Here is a 25,850-nt window from a genome sequence, read left to right on the forward strand (position 1 = left end):
TACCCTCTCACTGTCATACAAACTGTAGAGCACATTAATTAAGACAAAAGATCATTTCTGACTCTTTGAGCTGCATGTTTGAGTTTTGTTTACATGTATATCTATTTCACAACACAAACTTCATTCTTGGGACAGTAAAGGCTCTAAATGTTACTCGGTAAGATTTCAAAACCCATCAAAGAATAAAAAATAGTTGTAGAAAAATATGTCAGAGCTTTATTGTAACAAATCTGTATAATGAAACAACTATATGAGATTTTTTTTCAACATGTATCTTTTTCATAAAGTTTGCATTGCATTGCTGCTTTGAGAGCATTGTTTTTTTTTTTTTTATTGTATCACATTTCATGTAAAAGAAAAAACATACATTAAATCAAATGAAACTGCAGAGGGGATGATACCAGTAAATGGTATGTCACTTTTAGAGGTACAAAGTCAATAAAACCACAATGTATTTCACATGGTTTTACTGTATATAAAGTTTGTTTGATCTCACCTGCAGCACTTGATGAGACTGATGCCCAACGGGAAGATTTCGGTTCAAACTATCCATGACCAGCGCGTTGTCACTTACTCGATCTGACACACAAGGGTCCTTAGAAGACAAAAAAGTTTTGAGAAAATCTTATAAAATGACAAAGCTTCAAAAATATACAATCGTCCCAAAAATGTATGGAAGTAATATGATATTTTACAAAATATTAAACTGAGGCATTTGCAAACAAATGATGCTAGAGATACATTTCTCAGAACATATGGATTATTTTTTTAACCATTTTTGCCATTTCTTTTATGCAACTGTTCCAATGGGAACAGGAAATAGACATGTTGCTTGAAACCAAATGTTCCGATACCTTGGCATCAACTTGACATTTTGCCAAGTTACCATATCCCATCAGACAATTTCGTGTATCAGTTCCAGTGTGTTCACCTTTTCCTGTGGCACTACTGATAGCGTGTTGTGCGAGTAGCCTCAGAGACACTGATTGGTCTCATGGAAACCAGGAAGTAACTGCATTCACATAAACAATGGTAAGTGCGATTCTGAGGTTGCATTTTCAATGTAACATTACATTTATACTCCACTGACGGTTAGGTTTAGGGCCTTGGTTTGGGTTAGGATGTATGGTTAATAAAATATGCATTCCTATTGACTGTATTACATCATTTACAACTAAAAACAACTCACTTTTGGCACCACTATGTGGGACATTTCAATCAGAAACTGGAGCTCACACATCTCCATGCGTTCAACAACACTTCCGGCTTCCGCCACTAGGCAGTGGTTCAAATTTAGGTAAGGACCGACCGATTTCAGCCGAAGAACTGAATTCGACCTACTGTCGCCGAATTCAGAGAAACCACGCATGTATTCCGTCACATGTACAATGACCATGTTCCACTAATTTTGACAACCAGAAAGTGTAAAAATAGCTAATTTTTGTTGTAACTTTGAACAGTGTGTCTATTGTTTCTTGTCTATAATTTAAAAAGTGTTTTGCTTGAAGTGTGTTTATGCTATCTTTCTTTAGTATAAATGCCACTTGTTTCAATACTGTTATCTAATGCAATGACATACATTTTTTAAGTGTGACTTGAAAATGTAAATTTCTATGACTAGTGTCCCGTTTAATGCAGATAACAACTAAGCCAGTCAAATATCTACACACAATAGCACGAGTGGGAGACATTCGGCCTCCAGCATTCCCCGTCTGCATCCTCAGCTGACTCACTGCCCTGATGAATAGAGTTTGTACTCACAGAAATGGCATTTGCAAACAGATGACATGGATTTACCCTGCTGGCCCGACGCCCTAACTCAAGCTGACTCTGACCGACTGTAAGCTGCTCTCTCTTCTGAGACCTGACACATACACGCACACAGACCGTCCTGTCCTGACATTCCTCTGTTCTTACTCACATGTCCTGTCTTTGACTTTAACCAGAGCAGAGTGTATATATTCACTCCAAATGGCTATATATGTACAATTACCTGTAGGCTATGTAGTCACAAGCAGAATTTTGTGATGTAACTTTTACACATTTGACTATAACTGGCTTATGATGAAATGAATTCAATGAAATCAAAACCCATAACTGCATAATCAGATGTAATTACTGTAATTACACTTTGAGATCCAATGATAGCACCTAGATGCAAAAACACTTTGGTTCCATTTTTGGAGTTTGAAGAATTTAAATTGCTTTGCGGTAATCAGGCGATCAAATCAGTCAAACAAATCTCACTGGTAATTTTCTTGCTATACTTTACATCTCTTCAGCTGAACAAAAATGCCCTCACATAATAAAAAAAAAAAAAAAGCAAAAAGACTGATCTACAAAGTAAACTGCCTGTACATTAAATCCTAATGAGGTTTTATTTAATATTAATATATATGTATTTTTTTAACAATAAGCAGAGAGAGCATGTATCAACCAAGAAAAATGAAAATAGAAATATCTCAAATGCAGTGTTTAAGATTTGAAAGATAGCTTAAATGTACCTTTTGCCAGTTGTCCAACAAACACAACGCCTCCATTTCTGAGGACTGAATAGTTGTGATATCTAAGTTCTACTGCATCAAAGTACCTGATGTCTGAGGAAATGTGTTATTTTCTGCCTCAATAGCCCCTCTACATCTTTAGAGCAAAGATGTTACTTGTTCCTATTCAGAAAAGCATAGACCTGTCTGTACATGCTGCTTTGAGCTAAACCCTACATTCCTGCTTGTTAGCTACAGACCTGATAACAGATGTTGGTGCACTGGTCAATAAAGGATAGAGCTCTATAAAAGAAACAGAAAGACAAGGAATTACAGTGAAAGAGTTTAACAAGATAAAGCAAAGACAACTCCAATACTATTGAGTAATTATGGAACTGTATTTGGGTCATCTGGGATGCCTACAAAGAAAAGACTATGAGATGCAGACAGACAGAAGATCTGACAGAGTGAATATTGTTTTGATCAGACTCCAAAACTCTGTTATTGCCACATGCTTTTTAACTCATCAAAGCCCAGTTTGTATGATATACTGTAAGAGGCAATGACTCATATCTTTATACAGTACTGAGCTTGATTCCACAGTTGGATTCAGCTTGATATTGCACACATACAAACACAAACTTGCATTTTGTCAGACCCAAAAACATGAAGAACAGCATATTTTTTCATTAGAAGCACAATGGCTTGTATTGTTTGCTCTTCAGCATGCATGGACTTCCCCTCACACATGTGGGAGACTCTCATGTGGATGCGGAGCCCTGCACCATCCTTGAAGAGTGCAATGGAAAAAGACGGTGAGATGTGGTTGGTTGAAGGTATGTAGGTCTGGGAATGAGAGCTGCTCACTCTTTCCAAACTGTAGCCCACATCAAACTGAGTAAACAATCAAATCATATGTTCAGATCCATGGAGATCTTAAGTGTTTATGGCAAAGTGAGAACTCTTTCAACAACATTGCTAGGTTGACTTGTCTTCTTAAAGCTTAAAGGGATAGGCGGTTTCTTAATGCCCATTCTTTTTGCATTCTTCTATTCTTGTGGACTTGTTTGACGTCATCACCCACCTCCAAAAAAAGAAAATAGTTAAGAGGTTGTTGAATCTACATATCGCAGCACATCTAAAAACTCGCATAGATGTGTTTTACGTCCTCATGTTTTCCTAGTTGGCTCCTTCAAGGTTGTTAGGCAAGACTGATTTTCACAAGAACGCAAGAACGAGAATGCATTGAGAAACGCCCATAGTTCACCCAAAATCTGTCCCCAGTGGCCGAAGTTGTTGTTGAACGTATCGGAACATGTGAGCTACAGTTTCCAGGTAAAATGACCACAGAGTGGCACCAAAAGCGAGTCTTATTGTTAGTTGTAAATAATGTAATAAAGTCAACAGGAATCCATATTTTATGAACTCTATGCCCTAACCCAAACCCCAACCCTTATCTGTCAGTGGTGTAACAATGTAATCTTAGAGGGAAAATGCAACCTCCAAATCACGCTCACAATTGTTTTTATGAACACAACTACTTCTTGGTGTCCATGGGATCAGAACCCAAGTCTCTGAGGTTGCTGATACGCGTAATAAGTAGTGCCGCAGGAAAAGTTGAATACATTTGAATTGATGAAAAAATGTCTGATGGGAGATAGTGCTTGTCAATAATTCGAAAGAATGGGGCTGATTTCAGGATACATGAACATTCAGAAGCAACGTGTGGATTTCCCATGTGATCATGTTAGATAGTGAATGGTGCTCATGGCTGGCAGGCAAGATTTTCAAAACAAGATTCTTAGTGAATAACAGTTTCAGTCTGTTACTCAACCAAAGCTATTTTATGACTTCAGAAGATGGGAATATTGCATATGACCCTGGTCCATTTTTATGGGGCTTTTTTTTTTTTTTTTGGAGCCTGACAGCCTCTGGTCCCCATAAACTTGCATTAAATGGAAAAAAGCAGCTTTAACATTCTGCTAAAATTCCTCTTTTTATGTTAATACAGGTTTGGAATGACATGAAGGTGAGTAAATAATGACTTTTTTGGGTTCTGTCCCTTTAAGTATAGAGTGTAGAGAGGAGATATTGGATCAGCTTGAAAGGTGGATGACACAAAATTCAGCTCTTCAACACAAGTACTGTAAGCTGAAAAGAGGACACGACAGTTACTGTAAATCTCTGAACGGAAAGACATGATAGTACTGTTTGAAATGTAAATGTTTCACCACACAGAATTCCTCATGTGATCTAGTCATGCATATTTTGCTAGAGCTTATTGAAAGAATTTCCTCTTGAGATTATCTTCTGTATACTCAAGAAATGCTAAAGGAGAAGAAAATTGTAATTCATTTATAACAGAGTAAAAAAATGTGGCAAAGACACTCTGAGCGAGTCCTTGCTGTTGTAGGCTAATAACAGCTTTCATTTTCCTGCCTTGAGGAACAGCGGATTATTCAGTTTCAGTCTGGATGTACAGGGAGAGAGGGAGACTTTTTTCCACTATAGCTTCTTCTGCCAGCTGCCTGTTCAGAGACTTCCACCTGGTGGTGAGCACCCTACTCTGATCCTCTTTCCAAAACCCACATACATACAAACCTGCTCATTACAGTTTCCTTTGTGTTCTATTCTTCACTCTGCCCACTGTTATCAATGACTGTTTTGAAAGGACAGTAATGTATCTGATGCTGGGAGCAAACTACAGGAAGAAGTTCAACTACTGTATATTCTTTCAACATGATCACACAAAAAAATCGACATGCTGCTTCCGAATATTGAAGTACCCTGAAACCAATCCAATACTGACGAATAACTGCATTCACGTTAACAATGGTGAGCATGATTCAGAGGTATTTTTTGCTCTAAGATTACATTTTTACTCCACTGATGGTTAGGTTTAGGGTCAGGGTTTGTTCAGGGCACGGGGTAGGGTTAATAAAATGTGCATTCCTGTTGACTGTATTATGTCATGTACAACTAAAAATACAATCTGCTTTTGGAGCCACCTTTTGGACATTTCACCTCAACTGGACTTCCAGTGTCTGCCACTGGGGGGCAGTGGTTCTAATTTTGGTAAGCATAGTCCGATTTCAGCAGCGGAACTTTCGACCTCCTTTTGCCGGATTCACAGTGCGATCAGTCTGATTCTTGTATAACTACATAAGTGTCATCCACATATGTAGTTATACAGTCATATTGACTAATTATGACTAGCAATGTAATCGGAATAGTTAAGCCATTATCACTTAGTTTGTAACATTAAACTCCCAAATAATTAATAAACCTGCCATTATGACTTAAAAAGCCTTTGTTTGACAGCTCAAGCATGCTTCATCAATTTATATTGCCTAATAAAGTAGATACAGTATATACATTATTTGGCCCCACATTAAACATTTTTTACATTTACATTTAAATTTAGATACATTTATTTTCTACAATAATACTTCACCCGGAAATGTTTTATAAAAGTGGCTATATAACCAGCTGCCAGTTTCATATAGAATAATGTGGACCATTGAGCAATAACCACAGGCTTCGCTCTGTTCTTATCAGCTGTTCACTGTCGCTGAACTCATACAGTTTGCACGACATCTGGGATCACAATCCCTAAGGCCTTTGTTTAATTTCCAGAGATGCCCAACTTCAGAGAATGATACTGAAGAAAACAACACACATGTGCAAGATGAGTCCCTGCAGCAGTCAGCATGTGCGCTGCAGCATACAGACACATATCTAGACAGGAAATTGAGGGACAGATGAGAAATCCTGCCATTTCTGTGAGTGTATGATTATGGCCACGGTCAAACACAGTGATGGATGTGGCCGACTAAATAGCATCTTCCATTTTTAGAACTTGCCACAAAAATGTTACAACAGAGGAATGTGAAAATTGGCAAGGCTCAAGAATATGACTTAAAATATAATCATGTGGGCACTGGGCAGCAATTCTCCCACTCATTGTAATTAAGACTTTAAAATTATGTAACATTTAATTTCCAGAGGTCAAAACATACTAATTTAATTTAATTTAATTTTAAAAGCAAACAGTTTTTCTCTTAATGATACTTTGCCCATATTTCTATAGGCTATTGACTGCCTATAATATTTTTTTAATCAGAAAACAGAGCAAACATGTCTTTTCTTTCTTTCAAGCCCCAGTGTTTTATCTGTTACTGAATCTAGAGCCGTGTGCCTTTGCAATGCATATTTAGAATTGTGTGATGTTTTATAGTGCTGAGTAGAATCTCTGGTATGCTGCTCTCTCCATTGTGTTGAGAAATGCACGCTCATGTCAGCGTCAGTGAAATATATAACCCTCTACTACATGAATAAGAGAAAGCGAGACAAAAGAGAGTTGACAGCTGGTCAGAGGAGATGGGGCCTGATTTTTTTAAAGGGTTCTGGAGGCCTAAATATTTCAGATACCCAAGACAAAATGTAGAAAGATTTCTATAAAGCTATAAGTGCTGATTTTTGATCAGCTATATTAAAGCAACATGATCATACGGGAAATCACCATGTTGTTTCTCAATGTACCCTAGGCTGTAATTAACCCCAGTCTGCCAAATAATTGACAAATGCAATCCCCCATTAGACATTTATCATCAATTCAGTAGTGATCACCTTTTCCTGTGGTGCTACTGATAATCTCTGAGACACAGCTTCACATAAACAATCGGAATCGGAGGTTGCATTTTCCTTATAAAATTATATTTTTTACTGCACTTATGGTTAGGTTTGGGGTTTTGGTTTTGGCATATGGTTAATAAAATATGCATTCCTGTTGACTGTATTCGATCATTTACTACCAAAAAACTTGCTTCTGGCGATACTCTAAACAAAGAACCGCTTACAAGTGTGCATACATTCAAAAACACTTCCAGTTTCGGCCACTGGGGGCAGTGGTTAAAATTTATTTATTTATTTTTTGTTTGTTTCAGTACAAGTGAGCACAGATTCCAAGCAATTTCTGTAAAAACTGTAAAATGAATCTAATAAATCTTTACATATTTATCAACATTATTGATAATTCACCTTCATCAACCATATGAGTGGGCATTAGGGAGATCAATTCACTCTAAACAGTAGAGAGGAAACATGACAAACAAACAGGATACCAGGAGAGGATGCCTCTGATGATTGTTGAGTCTATATGTAGACTTCCTATTGGACAGACTGTTTCCTGAAGGATGAGGCCCAGAGTGTGGCAACCAGAGAATGCCATGCCATTCTCCATTTCTACTCTCAAACAGAGGCAGAAACATGCCTTCATGCCACCAAATGACAATTTCAATGTCTTCTTACTACAAGGGAATTGAATGCTGAAGTGTGTAATTTCTGCACCATTAATGCCACCAAATGGAATTGCAAAAATAATGGTGCGTTCAAGTCATGACGTATGTAGGATTTGAACGCATATGAAGGTTGCACCACAAAGTTGTAATTACGAGTGGGAAACTCTGGATTTTCTTTGAGCCCCGACTTACCGGTTGGGGACGCCAATTTAAGAATCATGGAGGAAGCAAATTGTTATTGGTAATAATTCAGTTTTATTTGAGAATTTTGACTGTGCAGTTCTGTTTTTATGCATTTTTTGTAATGTTAATGATGAATAACGATAAAACGTGCCAGAAAAAAAGAGACTAATTTAGCTGTTTAATTCAGCGACAAACATTTGCAACAAAACTCCATTTCCCATCATTATATGGGGCTGCACAAGAATGATAATATATGTAGATAAAGCATTAATTACACACCTAATGCATGGCTTTGCTCTTCATTTTGTTGCATTGTTGCTAAAAAAGCTTCCTGCCTTTGCTAGTAAGTGAAAAAGAGAGAAATATGAAATTGCAAAACGACCTGTTCTTTCCGAGTAAAATCACTTGGATCACACAGTATTTACGATTTCTGACCTTGTAAGTCCGAACTTCCCAGGAAGACTTGAACGCACCATACGCTTTCCGAATACACCCTTTGTCTGACATTGGTCCATTAAACAGATAGTTCCACCTCAAACTCATGCCACTGGTTGAGCCAAAATTGCTGTTGGTCATTTCTAGATTGTATCGTTCTTTTGATTATGGGTAGGGTTAAGCCCTAACGGAAATAAACCATTGTTTTACAATAGTTATGTTGTAGTAACCATGACAGTAGTAAGCATGTTTTTTGTTTTGTATTTGTGGAAACCATGATTTTGATACAATAAACCATTGTTTTAATTAGTATTTAGTAATTTTATTGTAGTAATATTGTAATAACCATGACTGTAGTAACAATGGTTAATTTTGTGGTTTCTATGGTTTTACCACAAATCATGTTTAATTTTCGTAGGTTAGGTTTAGGTTTAGGGGTAGGGGTTGGTTTAGGGTTTCTGTGGGACTAAATAAAACACACACACACACACACACACACACACACACACATACACACACACACACACACACACACACACACACACTCACACACACACACACAGGGTGCAAATATCATCTGCCTTACTATTTTTTAGGGAAATCAACCTATGAATGGTACTTATAGTTGAGTCATTTGGGAAGTAATTTGGTATGACCAAAATTAGTTCAAAGAGTTTACATGAGGATCAGTTGAACTCACTGATGTGTAAGGATTTGCTTCACAACCTAACACACAAAAGGCACACAGTCTTCAAAGTCATTTACTATTAGCTTGTAGTGGGTTTTTGGGGGCACGTTAATTTTTCAGGCATAAATAACGCATCACTGGTGCAGAGCAGAGCAAGCCTGACTAATAATTTCCTGGCTTGAAGGATACTATTGAGAGTGAGTCACTTTTTCTCCGGCCCTCCATGTTGAGGGGTCTAAGCAGGGCAGGAGCTCACAGTAAACACAATATTCCAACAGGCACTTGCTCAAACGTTCCGTTGACTTTGGCTGTTTGTTTCCTAAAGACACTGAGCTCAACAGGCATTCCAACGCAGCCAACACAAAGAGCTCTTTTCAGTGCGTTTAATCCCTGCACAGGAGTGGTGAAGGGGCCTGGCTCTCCTCTACTAAGGACCACAGGACCTAAACTTCAAATTCATAGACACACAAGCACCCATGCAGACCATGCCTACCATTACCCTGAGACCTGTTCAGTGTATAGTGTTAGGATTTGAGCCTAACTGTTCAAATAGTTTAATGAATTTAAGCTGTGTTCTTCTGATGGATCTCAGAGAATGCATTGAGAAATTATAAAACCAGAGTATATCTGTGAGGCTCATGTTATCACAGCAGCTCCTGATGATTTTGGCATTATATGATGCTGCTGATGTAGGCAAGTGGATCACCTGGTAATGTGAGCCAAACAATAAAAAAAGGATGATCATATGTGTAATTTTTTGAATGTTAAAATAATTTCTCAATCCTAACTTAGTATGTAATATAATATGTTGATGCAATATAGTCCAGTACAACGCTTGGTTTTCACCTCTTATCTTATATGCATGAGAAATCATATGTACCTCTTGAGACAGAGATAATAGAAAGTCACATGACTAAAATATGATGCCAGGTTCAAGTCAGTGTCATGCCATCCCGCTCAGGTGTGTGAGGCCTTGCCAATGTCCTCAGTGTGTGACCCTCAACACTTTGCCAAAATTTCTTGAATCGCCTCTTTAATCTCTATCCAAAAATGACAGACAAAAGAGAAGCTTAAAGCTAGGAATTTCACCTCAGCTGGAAAGTGGCAGAAAGCGGCTTGCACACACGGCCTCAAAGCCCTCCAAAGGCAGAAAACTACAAAACATCAACACACCCTCTTTCACTGTGCTATTAAAAACAAGTGAACAGAAACAAGTGTCTCAGACTCACCCCCCTCCTCCTCCTAACTCAGTTTCTTGTCCCGTCACACTTCATCAACAGACATCATATGAGCTGCACCATAAAAAATAAAAAAAAACTTGTGTCTGGATAGAAGTCTTGATATCTAGCAAAGCCGGTATAAGGTGATTAATGAAAGAAGAGAGGTAGAGATATTCTCAGTTGTGAAGGAGGGCTGTGAGCTAGTTAATGGGAGGAGGTGGACATGGAGTAAAGGAAACAGCTTTGGAAATATCTATGGCTAATGGAAATATCGGCAGTTACCTCCTTCCTCCACCCCTATTGGCGGATCATTTCTTTCTCTTTTTTTTGTCTCAGACTGGGTGGTCGGAGTTATGATGTACAGTATATATATATATACACACACACACACACACACACACACACACACACACACACACACACACACACACACATACAGTATATACCTTATAATTCCCTAAAATAATCTACCCACAAATGATATTTACCTTATTTTTTTCTTTGTTTTCTTCAAACATCTCTTGTCTCATATTTCATCTCAAGCATGCTCTTCCCTGACACTTTTGTCAACTTGGTTAACAAGTACACTAACTTTTGAAGAAAAAAAAAGAAAAAAAATTTTAGGGGCAAAATTGTTTGGTGTGCAGGAAATTACACCACAAGTTATCCGTGGAACAGCTGTCATTTTTGAAAAATTTATAGAAATATTTTTCACACAATAAATATTGAAATGGTTTATGTTTACAGTATTTCACTCTTTGTTAAGATTTTCATAGTTTTATACATGTACAGAGTACGAGTACCGATACTTTTCTTTTGGTCTGATACCTGTTTTGTTTTTTCTGAAATGCATATCAACTTTTTATTTCAATTTTATCATCAAAATGGTGTTTAAATAAATAAATTCATTAAAACTTGAATCAAATGAAAGAACAATTCATTTTCAACATGATATTGTATCATTTTTATCATATGAAGTGCTTTTATTCAGAACCTCACAGCACAATCTAAAATACAGCATTGGAGTTATATTTTGTCAAATAAAGTAAAATGTAAAATATTGCTTAAATATAATACAATTACTATTGATTTATTATTATTATTATTATTATTATTGGTTGTTGTATTAGTTGTATTAGTAGTAATAGTAAAACAGTAAATGTTACATTTCTGTCATCCTTTTTTTATTATTTAAATTAAATTGAGCTTTTATTTTGAAGTGTTTCTGTGTTGTTATGACTAAGGCAGAATTCCACTTTACTTTTAACATCCTCTTGCTATCTCCCATAAGCACTTCCCCTTGGGGGTATCCCCATCACCATTTTGGAAGTCCGTTCAGTGAGCGAGGTAAGTTTCTGTTGATAGACCCTCAACTCCTCGATTTTGACAGAGGGAGTGAGACTATTCTGATATACGCTTCAGGGAGCTCCATATCCCACAGTGCAACTCGATAGTGACATGACAGCAGATTACACTTCATAAACCCCACCTCCACACAAGTATAATTATAATAATTTAATTATAATTTTCTTTATTTATCACATGTTATACATATACAGTGAAATTCTTGTTTTTTCACATATCCCAGCTAGGCTGGGGTCAGAGTGCAGGGTCAGCCATGATATGGTGCCCCTGGAGCAGATAGGGTCAGGGGCCTTGCTCAAGGGCCCAACAGTGGCATCTTGGTGGTGCTGGGGCTTGAACCCCTGACCTTCTGATCAGTAACCCAGAGCCTTAACTGCTGAGCCACCACTGCCCCCCCCCATATCTGAGTCCATGAGACGGAGTGAAGTTTGCGAGGGAAGGGGATACACATTTGAAATGGAAAGCAGCCTAATTAGCTCTGACCAGAACCCTTTTATATAGCGGTGCCTTCAAGCTTAGCCTGAAATAGCATAACGCTGCAGTCCCATAGACATTCTATGGGTGGTACACTGGTGAGGAGACAAGAGGCCATTCTTTTTGAACGGATGTCTATGGTGGAGATGCTTTATTACGCTGAATAAACTGCTTTTGTGAGGAAACAATTCATCATTTAATTAATTGACCACCTGTCCGCAAATCTTCAACACGTATTGCACAAAATTATTTTATTGTGAACTATGTGTGGAGTTTACTAAGATAAAATTGCTGTTTTGTAAGAGAAGACAGACGATTTTGCGACAGGTAGGTGTCAGTTTACTGCTCTCCCCATTCATTTGTATGGTATCCACAAACTGTGACTTACTGTTGTAACACGCTAGTTGACCATTACGCTCTCTTCTATGGTAAAAACAAGTTGGAGTTTTATATAAGTATAGAAGATCTCTGCTTTGACGTTATGACGAGCTTCCCACTCCAGAAAAGCACTGGTCGCGCCACCGAAGAAGAAACCGGTCGCTACGTGACTCAAAGTGATTATTAAACCGCAAAGGCTGCTTTTTAATTAAATAAGTTTGTCCTCTGTTTGTGCCTCGCGCTACAAAGTGAATTTCCGCTCTGTTCGCTGTCATCTGCTTCAAACAGAGCGCTTGATGCTCATGACGGTGTTTCCGTGTATGAGCCAAGGAGGAGCTTTAAAAGGAACATGCAGATGGCGTCGCACAACACTGTCTCCACACATTCACAAGTGCTCACATTTGCAGAGCGCTGCTCATGAAAACTGTATATTTCTATCATTAAATCCCAGCTTTTGCGGTTAAATAATCTCACTAGGACATAACGTGATTTTAAGTTGTGCGCTGAATGTATATGTAATGCCATTCGTACATCAGATGGTATTGGTTTTTGGTATCGAAGCATTATTACAAGTACGAGCACCAGTACATGAGCGCTGTATTGGACCCGATACCGATACCAGTATAAGTATCGGGACATCCCTATTTATAATGGGTTTTCATAGTTCAACCTACAGACCAAAATTGCAAATGTTGTCAGCCACTGACTGTGTCTTGTGAGACACAAAGTTTTATTCCTGCAGGGGGCGCTTGACGCTCTGAAAACCGAATTTAATCCGCATTTAAATCTAAGAACGTTTTATATCCCTTTGGAGACATTGTACACTGGATAGTTATGTTTAATAAAAACTGATAATTGCAAGGATTCAAACATGTGAATGGAAATCTGCCTCAGCATTATCTATAAAAGCATTTTTAAAAATCCTCATCCAGTAATAATTAATGACTGTGATTGGCCCATCCTGGCCAGCGCTGAGAAAATTAACAGGTAACATGTGACACCGCCTTCGGCGCTAGAGGGTGATTGCATGACACTAATTGGGTGATATGAGCTCGTACAGCGGAGGGGGAACTTCAGTTTTTTGTCTGATTATGTCAGACTCACAGTCACGCAACTGCAAGGTATTATTTTCAGCGTTGATAAAAATCACCCCCCAAAAATCTATGCCAATGTATTTACATATATCGAATACATTACAAAAACCTTTAGTGCTTGTTTAAAATGTATTTAAGATTAGCCAAAGCAAAACATTTGAATTGTGCAAGACAAAACTCAACCATAAAATTACTGTCAGACCAAAAATTACTGTTAGAAATTTCTTTAAAAAGTAACACCACCTTCAAAAGCCAACCACCTTTGGCTGTTTTAAAGTGTCTTTCAGCAGAGTTAAAATTATTGAATAATAATTTACACTTTTCTTAGTATGTCTTCTAAATTCCCTTAATGATTAGTCACCTTTTTGCTCTTGTTTGTATAAAAACATGAGGTAGATGTTGTGTAGGAGATACCAAAATGGATGACATCATTGCTTACCCACACTACACAACTCCTCCAGCCTCCGCTATTGACCATAGCTGGAGCCATCCTGACTATGTCTGACCTGACATCATGCAGATCTGATAACAAATGCATTTGTCCAGCAACAATTTGCAAGATGACCCCTGTATGATTACCAAGAAAGCTCTTTCAATTCCCAAAGCACTGGACCCAAATTACATTCCAGACAATGCTGAACAGCGCTGGAGTGTTAACAGTGAGTAATGATGCTCAATAAAATGTGTTAAAGTATCTGGAGGATATCTCAGACAGAGAGAGAGAGAGAGAGAGAGAGAGAGAGAGAGAGAGAGAGAGAGAGAGAGAGAGAGAGGAAAGAGAAAGCAGGAGGCAGAGAGATCCACTTGGAAAACAGAGCCAGTTGGCAGTGTGAAGTGCATGTTGCAGCTGCTGTGAGGCCAGACACACACACTCACGAACGCAATAACAGTTACAGACAAAACTAGATTTTCACATTTTCAGAAGAAAATGTGAGTGGTCCTTCCCTGTGCAAAATTTGCTGCAATAATGCTAGGACGTTGTTAGGTGGTTGTTAGAGTGCTGCTAGGATGTTCTGGGTGGTTGCTCTGTGGTTGCTTGGCCGAAATCAAAAGAGCCCAACCTGAAGTCACATTATTCTGGTTCCTAGATGTTCCTCTGGTCTCTTCTTCAATGTAAATTTATGTGATTGTTTCGCTCGTTTTATCATCCATTAGGTGAAAATCATAAATCTGATCACTTAGAAAAGTAATAATCACTTCTTTCTTCAATAAGCTGCACATTCATTATGTATTTTTCGTGTCATAAATGTTAATGGGCGAGTTACACACCAAAGTTTAATACTTGGGGTTAGAGATTTTTTAAACCTTAAGTATGTATGAGCAATAGTAATAGTAATGCCTGCATTAGCATAAATATTACAAAGAAGAATGTCTGTATTTAACTTCCAAGCAATGAATTCCATCAATATCACAGTGTTCTGAAAGGTTCATATAGAAAACTTGTCATTGGCAGACCTTATTATTTTATTTTAGCCCATTCTAATTTCTTTGGGAACACAAATGACCTGGAAAACAGTGGCTTGATTATCATAACCAAAACCAGTGGAGAATTTTTTACTCACCACCTGACCTTCCAAAGTTCCCAAAAGTGATCATAGAAAGGCCTCCATTCTCTCCCTTTACCCTCCCTCCATTTCTCTGCTTGGTCAGTGAGCTGCTCTGCTTGGTCAATGAGCTGCTCTGTTTGGGGTGGGGGAAACAGGAGAGAGAAAGAGCTACAAACGTGGCACTTTCAGTGTGGTGCCTCTGAAAGGCTGTTTCTACTGAAAAACCAACATAGCTCACCAGCACATGTTGTGTTATGGGTGCTGCATTGGATTCTGGTTTCCCCAGCAGGCTTCTAAATTGGCTAAACCAGCAAGACTTCCTTGGTCAACCAGCTTTACCAACTAAGTTTTACTGGTACACAGCAAAGCTATCCAGAGGAAACATTACCTGCTTAACACCTCTTCAACTCTGTGGCATTTGTGGGCTGCTGCCTGCAATTTTTCACACTAAAATTTAAAACCATTTACACATATTTTGGACTAATTGCCAAAAATGTATCTAATTTTTCAGACTCCAATTATTCATAAATAATATATTTTGACAATCTTATGATGAATATAAATAATAATAAAAAAATGTTGTCCTAAATTCGTAAGCATGTAATTCTGGCTCTGTTTACTCCATCTCCCTCCAAAATGTCTTAATTTTATTCCACTAGATGGCAGCAAGTACTAGAAAAAAGAAATTTTCCTCTATCATCTTCTTTCACTGAAATGTAGGTGGCACTCTAATGCATTTTAGCCCTCACAGATGTGCTCGTCCATAGACATTCAGTATAATTTTCAGTTCATGCATCACCCTCATTGTTTCATCTAATATCTCGGCCTCTGAGTGGACTAGAATCTCAGTCTGGATGTCATTGGAAAGCTGAGATCCTCCCCTTTGCGTTGGGTTATAACATTTTATCATCAATAGCCGATAACATACAGTATATTGCCGATGATTTGTTTAGCATGCTTTTCCTGCTGGGCCACATATTTTTTATCTCTATGATATAACATTAGATTATTCACAAAACTAAGCTCACAGACAAGTAAAAAAATGGCAAATTTTTTAGAAGACTGCCTATGGTAAGAGCAGATATAAAGTTTGTAACTATTTGGAACTTACAGCAGCAGTGATCTGTGCATAAAAGAGACATTTGTATTTGATGTCTTACAGGAATCATATTTCATGTTGTGATTCTTTTGAAAATCATTAGCCCAACAAAATAAACTATAGAGTTGCATTCCTAAGAATGAGAGCTTTCATTTGATTTTGTCTTCTTTGATATGATTTGTCTATTTAAGAGCTATTTGAAAGACATTTATATTCATATTCATATTTCTACCACCTTACCTCTTGGTGGCACTGATATGCGACACAGATGTTTTCAGGCCTTATTTTGTTATTTCATGTAACATTAATGTAACAAAAGTGTTGGTTATGTATGAAAATTTCAGATTCTTAGCTTTCAAATGATACCACATATGCCTGACTTATGTATCCAGAGACTTAAACATTTTAAGCGTAAACTTTTTTCGTGACATAGCGCCTCCTTTTGGACCTGCCGGCAGGTCCGCAGAGTTGAAGAGGTTGCTCTTTTAAAGGTCGGGATGCTTAATTGTGATCTCAGTTATACCAAAGTAACCTAGTCTCAGATTTTTCTCTTAAAATTCCTTTGGAGAAATAAAAACAAATTATACAATTGTGGACTACGGTCCTAACAAAGTGCCTGATGTGGTCTTCTGCTGTTGTAGCCCATCCGCCTCAAGGTTCTTTCCTATCGACATGCTAGTCCACCAGCTAGACCAGCATCAAATCAGCAGAAACCTGCCTGGATCATATTGAAATTCACACCACTCTTTGTAACAGGCCTATAGGACTTTATTCTGAGATTCTCACTTGGTTCTTGTTGTGTCTTCAGCTCTGATAAAAACAAGGACACGGCTCATTTCACTTGCTTGCATTTGGCCAAAACAACTGGAAGGCAAAGAAATGTGAGACTTTTAGGAACTCTCTCCAGCTTCATTCCACACGGATTAATCATCTCATATTTGAAATACACAAGGCAATGTTCTTTAAATACATATGTTTTGATAGCTGATTTGACTGGACCAGATATTTGGACCAGAATCTCACGAAATCTGTCAAGAACATGGATGACATGAACCTGTCATGGTCCAGGATATTTTTCCGCCCAAAAATAATAAAGAAAATAAATTAATATAATTAATATATATATATATATATTCATTGTGGTATTATTTTGTTATTATCGTTAATATGTAGCCATATGGCAACAATTTATTTTCATTCACTTTCTCGTCTTTCAGAAAAATCTTAAGCATAATGCATTGTTGGAAATAAAAGGGCAGTCTTTAAAATAAACAACAATATGCTGTTTTTAAGCCACATTACATTAGATTTTTTTTATTTTTTATCCAAGACTGTTTTCCTGGGTTCACCCTTATGGAGAAAACACCTGCTGAAGTGCTCCACAAACTGCTCTATTAAACACTTATTGGTATGTTTCTTCTACATCATTTTGCTGCATCTTTGATTAGTTAATTAAATGTTGGTAACTGATCAACTTTATCCAACATAGTTTTACAGAAAATTGAGAAAATATGAACCTTGCCATATGGCAACGCTATACCAGATTGGAAAAATTGCTCAGTTGTCTTATGGCAGCTCTGTACTACAATGGAATTGCACTAATGCATTTTCTCACTGGAAATGTTCAAAGATAGTGGCATCAATTATATTATTGCATGTATTCATTTATTTGGAAATGTGTACTATAATATAATTGCATTTAATCATAAATAACACAATCATGATTTGAATTTCTCCTTTTCAGACAAAAATAAACACGGCAATGTTTTATGGAAAGATTGACAACAGTGAGGATGAGCTGGCTTTAGTGACAGTAAAAATTGTTGCATTATTGAAGAATGCATGACAATGATTCACTCAGTTTTAGTTTGTATGAGTTCTAAGTCTATAAATATGTACAGTAATTAAAGAAATATTAATTTAATTCAAGTAGAAATTGACAATTTTTAAGAAAAACTAGTTTTTGGATGATTTTCCATTGTGGTACAGAGTTGCCATATGGCAATGTTTCCCAAAAAAAATAAAAAATGCACTCATTTTTTCTTCAAAAATGTTTTTATTTTTGTTGTTAGAGCAATTTTGTCAGAAAATCAAATGATATTCCATCAATGAACAATGCGTGCTATACAGGGAGATATACAGTATATAAGGTATAAGTATAAATAAATATTTATACATAATTTTAGTATTTCTTGTACTGCCTTTGATTTATTTTTATTTAAAAAATAAAAAACATTGTGAGGAGTATTTTTTTTAACTGCAATACAGTAAAAAATGCTTTATTACAGTAATGAGGATATATATATATATATATATATATATATATATATATATATATATATATATATATATATATATATGATAATAATGGGAAAAACTAAATAAAAAAACTACAAATTAAAATGTTCAGACACGGATAATGAGAATTTAGGTGGAAAATGGGTTGTGGTGAAATGTGACCTGGACATGTTCTTTAAAAGTACAGACAAAAATTCTGACAAAAGTCAGAAACCCACTAAAACCCATATTCCATTCCCTGCATTAAAATAGTTTGCACATTAGGGTTTCACAATAAATTGAAAAAAGAATCAAGATTACAGTTATGGCTGCCGCAATTAGTTAATCAATTACAGAGTTCCCTTTAGGGTAAACTCCAGCTATCTCTAAATTTTGTATTTACTATGTTTGTTTGTTTTTTGCTACATTTGGCATTGTAACCAATTAGAGATGTCTGTTGTGCACATGAATGCAATGATGAATCAGAGAGTTAGTCTTTTATAGTCATGTCAGCCTTCTCCAAAATATTCTAAACCAAGCAACAGGAGACCTTACCTGTTAGAGCTTTCTGGCAACCTAAAGAAGACTCTCTGTAGGCAAACACATGGCTCCTGTCCTTACAGAGAAAACATTAAAAAGTTGGATGTAGTCCAATGCGAGGATGGTACAGAGATGCTATGTGTGGTGCAGACAGTCCAGTAATTATGAGGTTCTCCCTCGCACACGTTCACACACCCAACCATCACAGTCTCAAAGCAGATTCTCCTATACCAAGCACAGGGACAGAAATCGCCTCCTTGTCTCTTCCCCTCTCTCACTATTTCTGCTTTCCTGTGCAGTCAACCACTCCTAGCCTGACACAAGGCACTCATTCTTTCAGTCAGAGAATTCCTTACTTGTTCAGTAACCTTGCAGAGACCCCTGCTGCAGAAGTAAGTCTATTTCAAGGCTGTTCAGAGGATGAGGAAAAGCAAAAACTCACTTTTCTGCAGATGGGCAGAAGGCACTTGCCACCTCAGAGAGGTTCCTCTTGTTGAGGGTTTCTTGGGAAGCTGCCAGAGCAGTGGAGACCTCAGGTCAGCCCAGCTATTGTCACTGTTTGTATAGTCCTGTGTCAGTCCTGACTCTTGCTGGCACTACACCAGGAAAAGCTGCCTTGTTGGATCAGGTGCTTCTTTTCAGCAGAAATATCCACACTTATCCAGCTGAAGTCTTTAATATAAACAGACTGTAAAAGTCACAACTCTATTTGTGTCTGATATTTTCTCCTTCACTATTTGGTTTTCTGATTTGAGTCTAGGCATAATTCATGCCCTCTCTGATAGGAGGGGCAGGCTGAGTGTTATAGAGTGGTCTTCTGGCTCTTGAAGCCTCAGAATTAATGGGAATTAATTACTTATCTGTCTTATTTGTTTGTTACTTTAAGTGACAATTCAAGGTGCTGTAAGTGATTTTTATTGAAAGGTATGCAAAAAATACTTCCTGAACGATATTAATGAAATAAGTGTCGTGAGATATCTCACCGGTCTCTGTGACAGCTCTAGACTCTGTGAACAGCAAACAAAAATGTGTCCGCAGGCCATGGCCTCTGATGCTTTCTGCCTGCCAATAATTTTTCGCGTTCTCATTGTACTGTAGTTGCAGTGAATTATTGAGGTTTATTTAATTTAAATGCCATGTTGTTCATAACAGTTGTCAACTGAGGGTGCTATTTTGCTGCTGTTGTTTTTGACATCCATTTCTGCACGTTGTTGGTCTCAATAAAGCTCGTTTGGTATCTTTGGAGTGAGGGGTTTTGGAAAGAGGTGGCATTTCTAATCCAATGGCTCAGCTTGTGGAAATTTGAGAATGCCTAAAATCGCTTACAACATTCAGTACAGGTGCATTCGGTAATTTTTGTGTTTATGTCGTCTTGGTCTTACACTGACACCTAGTGGCGTGGATGCAGCATCATTCAAAAGCAATAGTTTTCGTTTACCAATGCCATTGTAGAAATTCACTATTCACAGTCAGCCATGATAAATGTAATCCATGAGTAGAACTGTTGAATAACAGGATGGTTACTGAGATTATTCAAGTAGTATTCGGCTGGTCATGTGATCCTAACATGGCAGCCCCCATGAGGGGACCCTCTCTATGTAGAATAAAACAGCTTTTATAAGGTCACTGATATGAGTCTTCATCTCATGTGTGTTCATGATTTTATACATGTGTATCAAAATTACTAGTAAAACTTTTTTTAATGAGAAAAAAATTACTGAGTACACCTTTAAGGAACATACTTAAAACAAAATATTTCTTAAGAAAAGACTTGTTTTCAGAGAATATACCATGAATTAAAAAATACATTTTCTTCCCTCATTGGCATATATATATATATATATATGCGTAAACACCTATAAAATTTCTTACATTTATGAATAAATCAAGGAAAAAAGCAAATGTGGTAAGAAAAATAATTGAAGATATTCTCTGAAAGAACATTTTAACATCTGCAATTTTACTTAGATAATCTTAATAATAAGTACAACATAGTAATAATGACATATAATTTTCACGGGTGAAAAATTAGAAAGAGAGGTCAAAAGCAGATCTCTCAGTCTGTCCAGAGTCCGTGTGTCCCTGGGGAAACACCGTTGTTGTTAGGAAATATATAGGCTATTCCCTAGAGCTCAATAACACCCTTGATAGACACAAGAAAGACTGATGTACATTAAACGACCAATTAAACCCTGTTTACACATGCCACATTTTTAATTTGACAGCCTGTCAGGAATCAGGTAACCCAGAGACATGGCCATAATGTAGACATTTAAAAGAAAATCTTACAATATAAGAGCAAATGTACAATTCAAAAAGCAAGTTCTCTTTGATAAACAAAACTGCACTAAGCTTCACTGTTATGAAATAGCTCAAAGCGCTTGTGGAACTGAATAGGCCTAATAAGCAAATTTCTGTTACTCAGGCACTTGCCATTTGAGACTGTAGTTTGTTTTTTATTTGACAAGACTAACCGAAATCATATGATACACGTTGCCTCGGGGGAGTGTAATATTTAACACATTTCAACAAAAGCGATGCAAAGGGTATCAACAACCACAACCCCGTGATTGATATGACAACAGTGCCCTCTCGTGGCCTATTTCCAGAGAATAGAAAACTCATTACATGAATCTGGTAAGCACCACTTATTTTCTTTGACAGACATTGGGTATTAATTATGCAATCCTATGAAAATAAACATAATAATATCGAATTTGGGCCAAAATGACCTGTGACCTTGCCAGCCAATTTCTCTTTTCTGTTCCTAATATTACATATGAGTGTCAAATAGAGCTGTTACTAAGACCCTTAGCTCCTACAACACTAGTGTGCTGTTTGTTCTGTTAGATGGGTCCTCCTAAGGAAATTCCTCATGGTCACTCAGAATGCATCTAATTTCCTCTTGTGTGTCTCTCAGGCAATGTTAAATGCCTGTTGGCGGTGGGGGGACAATGCAGGGCAGCTGGGGGGATATAACAGGTGTGCAAGAATTTAACTCTCACTCTCACATTTACTGCGAGAAAACTTCCCTCAGATGCCCTCTCAGGGAATGTGGCTATTTAGTTATTAAGGACCTAAAAACCTGCCAACCAGTTTCCATCTGTCTGGTATATGTTGTGCTCTGTTAAAACAGATAGACAGATAGATAGACAGACAGACAGACATAGATAGATAGATAGATAGATAGATAGATAGATAGATAGATAGATAGATAGAACCTACAGTACTGAAACATGGCAATTAATAAAAACAAATATTTTAAAAGGCTACTATATCTAGAATCAACCATGAATTCAGTATTTAGAAGCAAGTGTATGTACAAAAAAATCTGAAAAACACACCATACGTCACATAAATCACATCATACATAAATAATAAAGTATATGTTCAGTTATTGACACCCCTGTTGTAGTCTAGATTTCAGATTTTGTGATGGAACCTACCTGAAATCGGACCTTCTTAAGCATCATATCAGAGTGTAGACTGGTGGATGCTTTCTGTTTACAGTGATCCAGAACGTTCAGCACATGTCGTATTCCTCATAAGCCAACCTGGATGAACGGTCTACTTCATACACTGAGACGCCAGGCCTTATACATCACTGACTTCCAGTAAACTCACAAATCATTGACTCCAAAAACTCTTAATCCTTTGTAAATAATTAAAATGATGTTTTAGAAGAACCTTAGACAGTCACAGACACCAAAATCCCTTGTGACCATGTAAGTTCGTAGCCTATGCTACACTCCCTGCCCTTTCTCACTCTTTCATGTGACCCTTTTACAAAGCCTGGCTCAGTACTTATCAGTTTGTTCATTCATCCGTATGAAAGACCCATCCACTTTTATGACCAGGAGACTGGTCATTAACACCCCCTCCTCTTTTCCCTCAACTCCAAATAAGGATACACCCCTTCTCTAGAGAGAGCCAACTGGTTACTTACTGCAGTGACAGTGTGAAAACTACTGTCCATTCAAATCATGGCATGTGTATAAGCAACCTAACTTCCTCCCTCCACCACAATAGCTGGCCACACATCACTCCTCTGAAAACTCCCCCCAGACTTCACCTCCTTATTTCTCAATTGCTAATGATCATAGAGGACAATGGGTCAGCAGAGATATGGTCCCCATTTGTACGGCCTACACCCTTCAGTCCTTTCAAGTTCACAAATCAGCTGTTAAATCTGCTTTCTCAGCCCTGCTCTAAAACTTTCCCTGTGGATTAGAGAAAACATAAAACAGAGCTGTCAGATTCAACCAGATAGACTGTGTTTCACAAACAGATCATCCCTCATAGATGTAGGTCACATATTATATTGCCCTTAGCAGTGGTCAGTGGCATGGAGTTTGATGTCACATTCAGTAAAACAGTGTCTCCCAACATTTTTTTATTTATATGTACCTATATCTTTTATTATAAGATATCTGTTGCATTTGTCACATTAAACGTGCACTCTGTAATTTTTAATTAGTCCTAAAGAAATGAATAGTAATTTTGAGACATGTATAACATCATGAGCACTCACATGAGATAAAGGCTCTCGTCAGATCAGTAACCTCATAAAAGCTCTTTTATTCTACATGGGGCAGGGATGCCTCATGGGGGCGGCCATTTTAGGATCACATAACCAGCCAAATACTACTCGCTTAATCTTAGTAACTGCCCTATTATTGAAAAATTTCACTCATAGATTAAATTAATCATGGCTGACCGTGACTGATTGTGAATTTCTACAGTGGCATTTGTAACTGAAAACTGTTGCGTTTGAATTATGCTGCATCCAGGCCCCTAGATGTCACCGTATGTTCAAGACGACATTAACAAAAAAAATGAATGAGTGTACCTTTAAATCCATAGAGTGTGGGGAAAGAAATATTTAATAATTGCAGATTTCCACTGAGCATTTACCAAGCATTTTGATGCAATTTGAAATAAAGCCTGTATAACTACATTTACTTTGTGCTTTGAGACGTGATAGGAGGAGAATAGGACAGAGCATTGTATTGTTGAGGAACAGAGAACTGTGAGGAAATCACTCCAGTTAAATATGTAATTTTGCTAGAAAATAAGAAAGACAGACAGAGACAGAAAAGAGGGTCTCTTCATAAGTTTCCCATTATTTCCTATGGGGAGTGATTCATTGATAGGAATGTCCTCTATTAAATCATTCCTAATGCATTTTCAACTCTGAATGCCATTGCATTGCCTAGCTGGGATTCCTCACATGCTTGTATCAACTCAAAACAAACTACCAGTCCACTGATCAAGGGCAGGCCTTGAATTTATCATCTTGCAACAACACTATGTTAACAACGAGATATTCACAATACTTTTGTCCTGTATTTAAATGGGTCATGACAGGCTTTTTTTTTTATTATTATTATTATTTTAATATGCTCCTTGAGATTCATTTATAATATTAGGAAAGTTTTTTGCATAAGTCATATATTTGTAAAACACGATCATTTTCCACCCTTATTCTGACTCTCTGTCAGAAACGCTCAGGTTTGGTGCTGCTTCTCCTTTAAGACTTGACAGTAAACGCCCACTGTTATGATTGGCTCTCTTCTCTTGACTGACCTGCTCTCTTCTTGCCATCTCACTGCTCACCACTACGGGGCAGGCTACGGAAGTGAATAAAAGTGAAGTAGGCATTTATATGTTGTGTTTTTTTTTTTTTCTTTTTTCTTTTAGTTTATTTCTTATGCTTTCAGTTGGTTTGACGGTCATGTTATATTGGTTAAAGCAATAAAAAAATAAAAAATAAAAAAATTGATATGTTGTTGTGGAGGCTGACATCTCACAGTGTGACATCACAAAGTAGAGGAAGTAGAGAACGAGTCGTTTTGGCAGCTTGGTTTCAACAAATGCTCTTTTTGCAGTGAGAAGTTTTGAGTTCTGAAACTTACAGTATGTTTTTTACAGTACAATGACCTCTTAAATGCCAAAAGATCAAGGAAAATTTGATTCCTCGTGTCATGACCACTTTAAGCATCGAAATGCTAGAGGGGACGCCCCGGTTGATCGCCGAAGCGTCCCATATTAAAGCAGCTATATGCTCAAGCGGCCCGTATTCACGTGCAGTGTTGGGTAAGTTACTCCAAAAGTAATCCACGACAAATTACTAACTACTTCTCTAACAACTGTAATCAGATTGCTTTACTGATTTTTGTTTTTATACGTAATTAAAAATAATGTCAGTGTTTCATTGTCACGACTGGCATGCAAATCATACACAGCACTACACTCAGTTTCCTCCTTACATGACTCATTAGGGGGTACACATCCTTCGCCTGTCACAATAATGCGAACAAATATTCTTTTTAAGTATACAAAATAATTTTAGAAATATGTGTAAAAGTAATGCACTCAAAAGTAATGCGCTTAATTAAAAGTCAGTAACTGTAATCTGATTACAAGCATTTAAAATATGATGCATTACACTACATTTTGACTTAAACAGTAATTAGATTACAGTAACTAATTACTTCGCAATCAGATTTCACCTAACACTGTTCATAGTTGGCAAACATACTCCTTCAACTAAGTGTATGCTATATTTTTCTTACCATTCCATCACTTGTATGCCTATCACTTGGAAAAGCAATGGCACATCTCTCATCATGAAGCTTGATTAACAAGCACCACTAACTGTATAAACAGACCTGGCCAAATACTCACCATGCAGCAACCCAAAGTCCTAGGCTGCAGAAACCCTTCATATTAAAAAGACAGGAAGAGCTCAGAAAATGCAATTATTT

The 25,850-nt window shown here is 37.3% G+C and overlaps 1 protein-coding gene across 2 annotated transcripts in view; it reads right to left on the bottom strand.

The window, feature by feature from the left end:
• LOC127422203 (pleckstrin homology-like domain family B member 1) overlaps positions 1–19,347 on the bottom strand; it is a 122,412-nt gene extending 103,065 nt beyond the window's left edge. Inside the window, exons 1-2 of one of the 2 annotated variants that reach the window (XM_051665535.1) lie at positions 19,099–19,347; positions 497–595 (exon numbers count right to left, since the gene is read on the bottom strand). In XM_051665535.1, the coding sequence (XP_051521495.1) occupies positions 497–553 (57 nt within the window). In that variant the 5' untranslated portion in view covers positions 554–595; positions 19,099–19,347. Of the gene's footprint in view, positions 1–496; positions 596–2,504; positions 2,561–19,098 lie in introns of those variants that run through there. The other variant, XM_051665534.1, reaches the window with a different exon arrangement.
• Between the last annotated feature and the right edge of the window lie 6,503 nt (positions 19,348–25,850).

Source organism: Myxocyprinus asiaticus, chromosome 31, assembly GCF_019703515.2.
Source record: "Myxocyprinus asiaticus isolate MX2 ecotype Aquarium Trade chromosome 31, UBuf_Myxa_2, whole genome shotgun sequence".
In the NCBI taxonomy this organism is placed as follows: Eukaryota; Metazoa; Chordata; class Actinopteri; order Cypriniformes; family Catostomidae; genus Myxocyprinus; species Myxocyprinus asiaticus.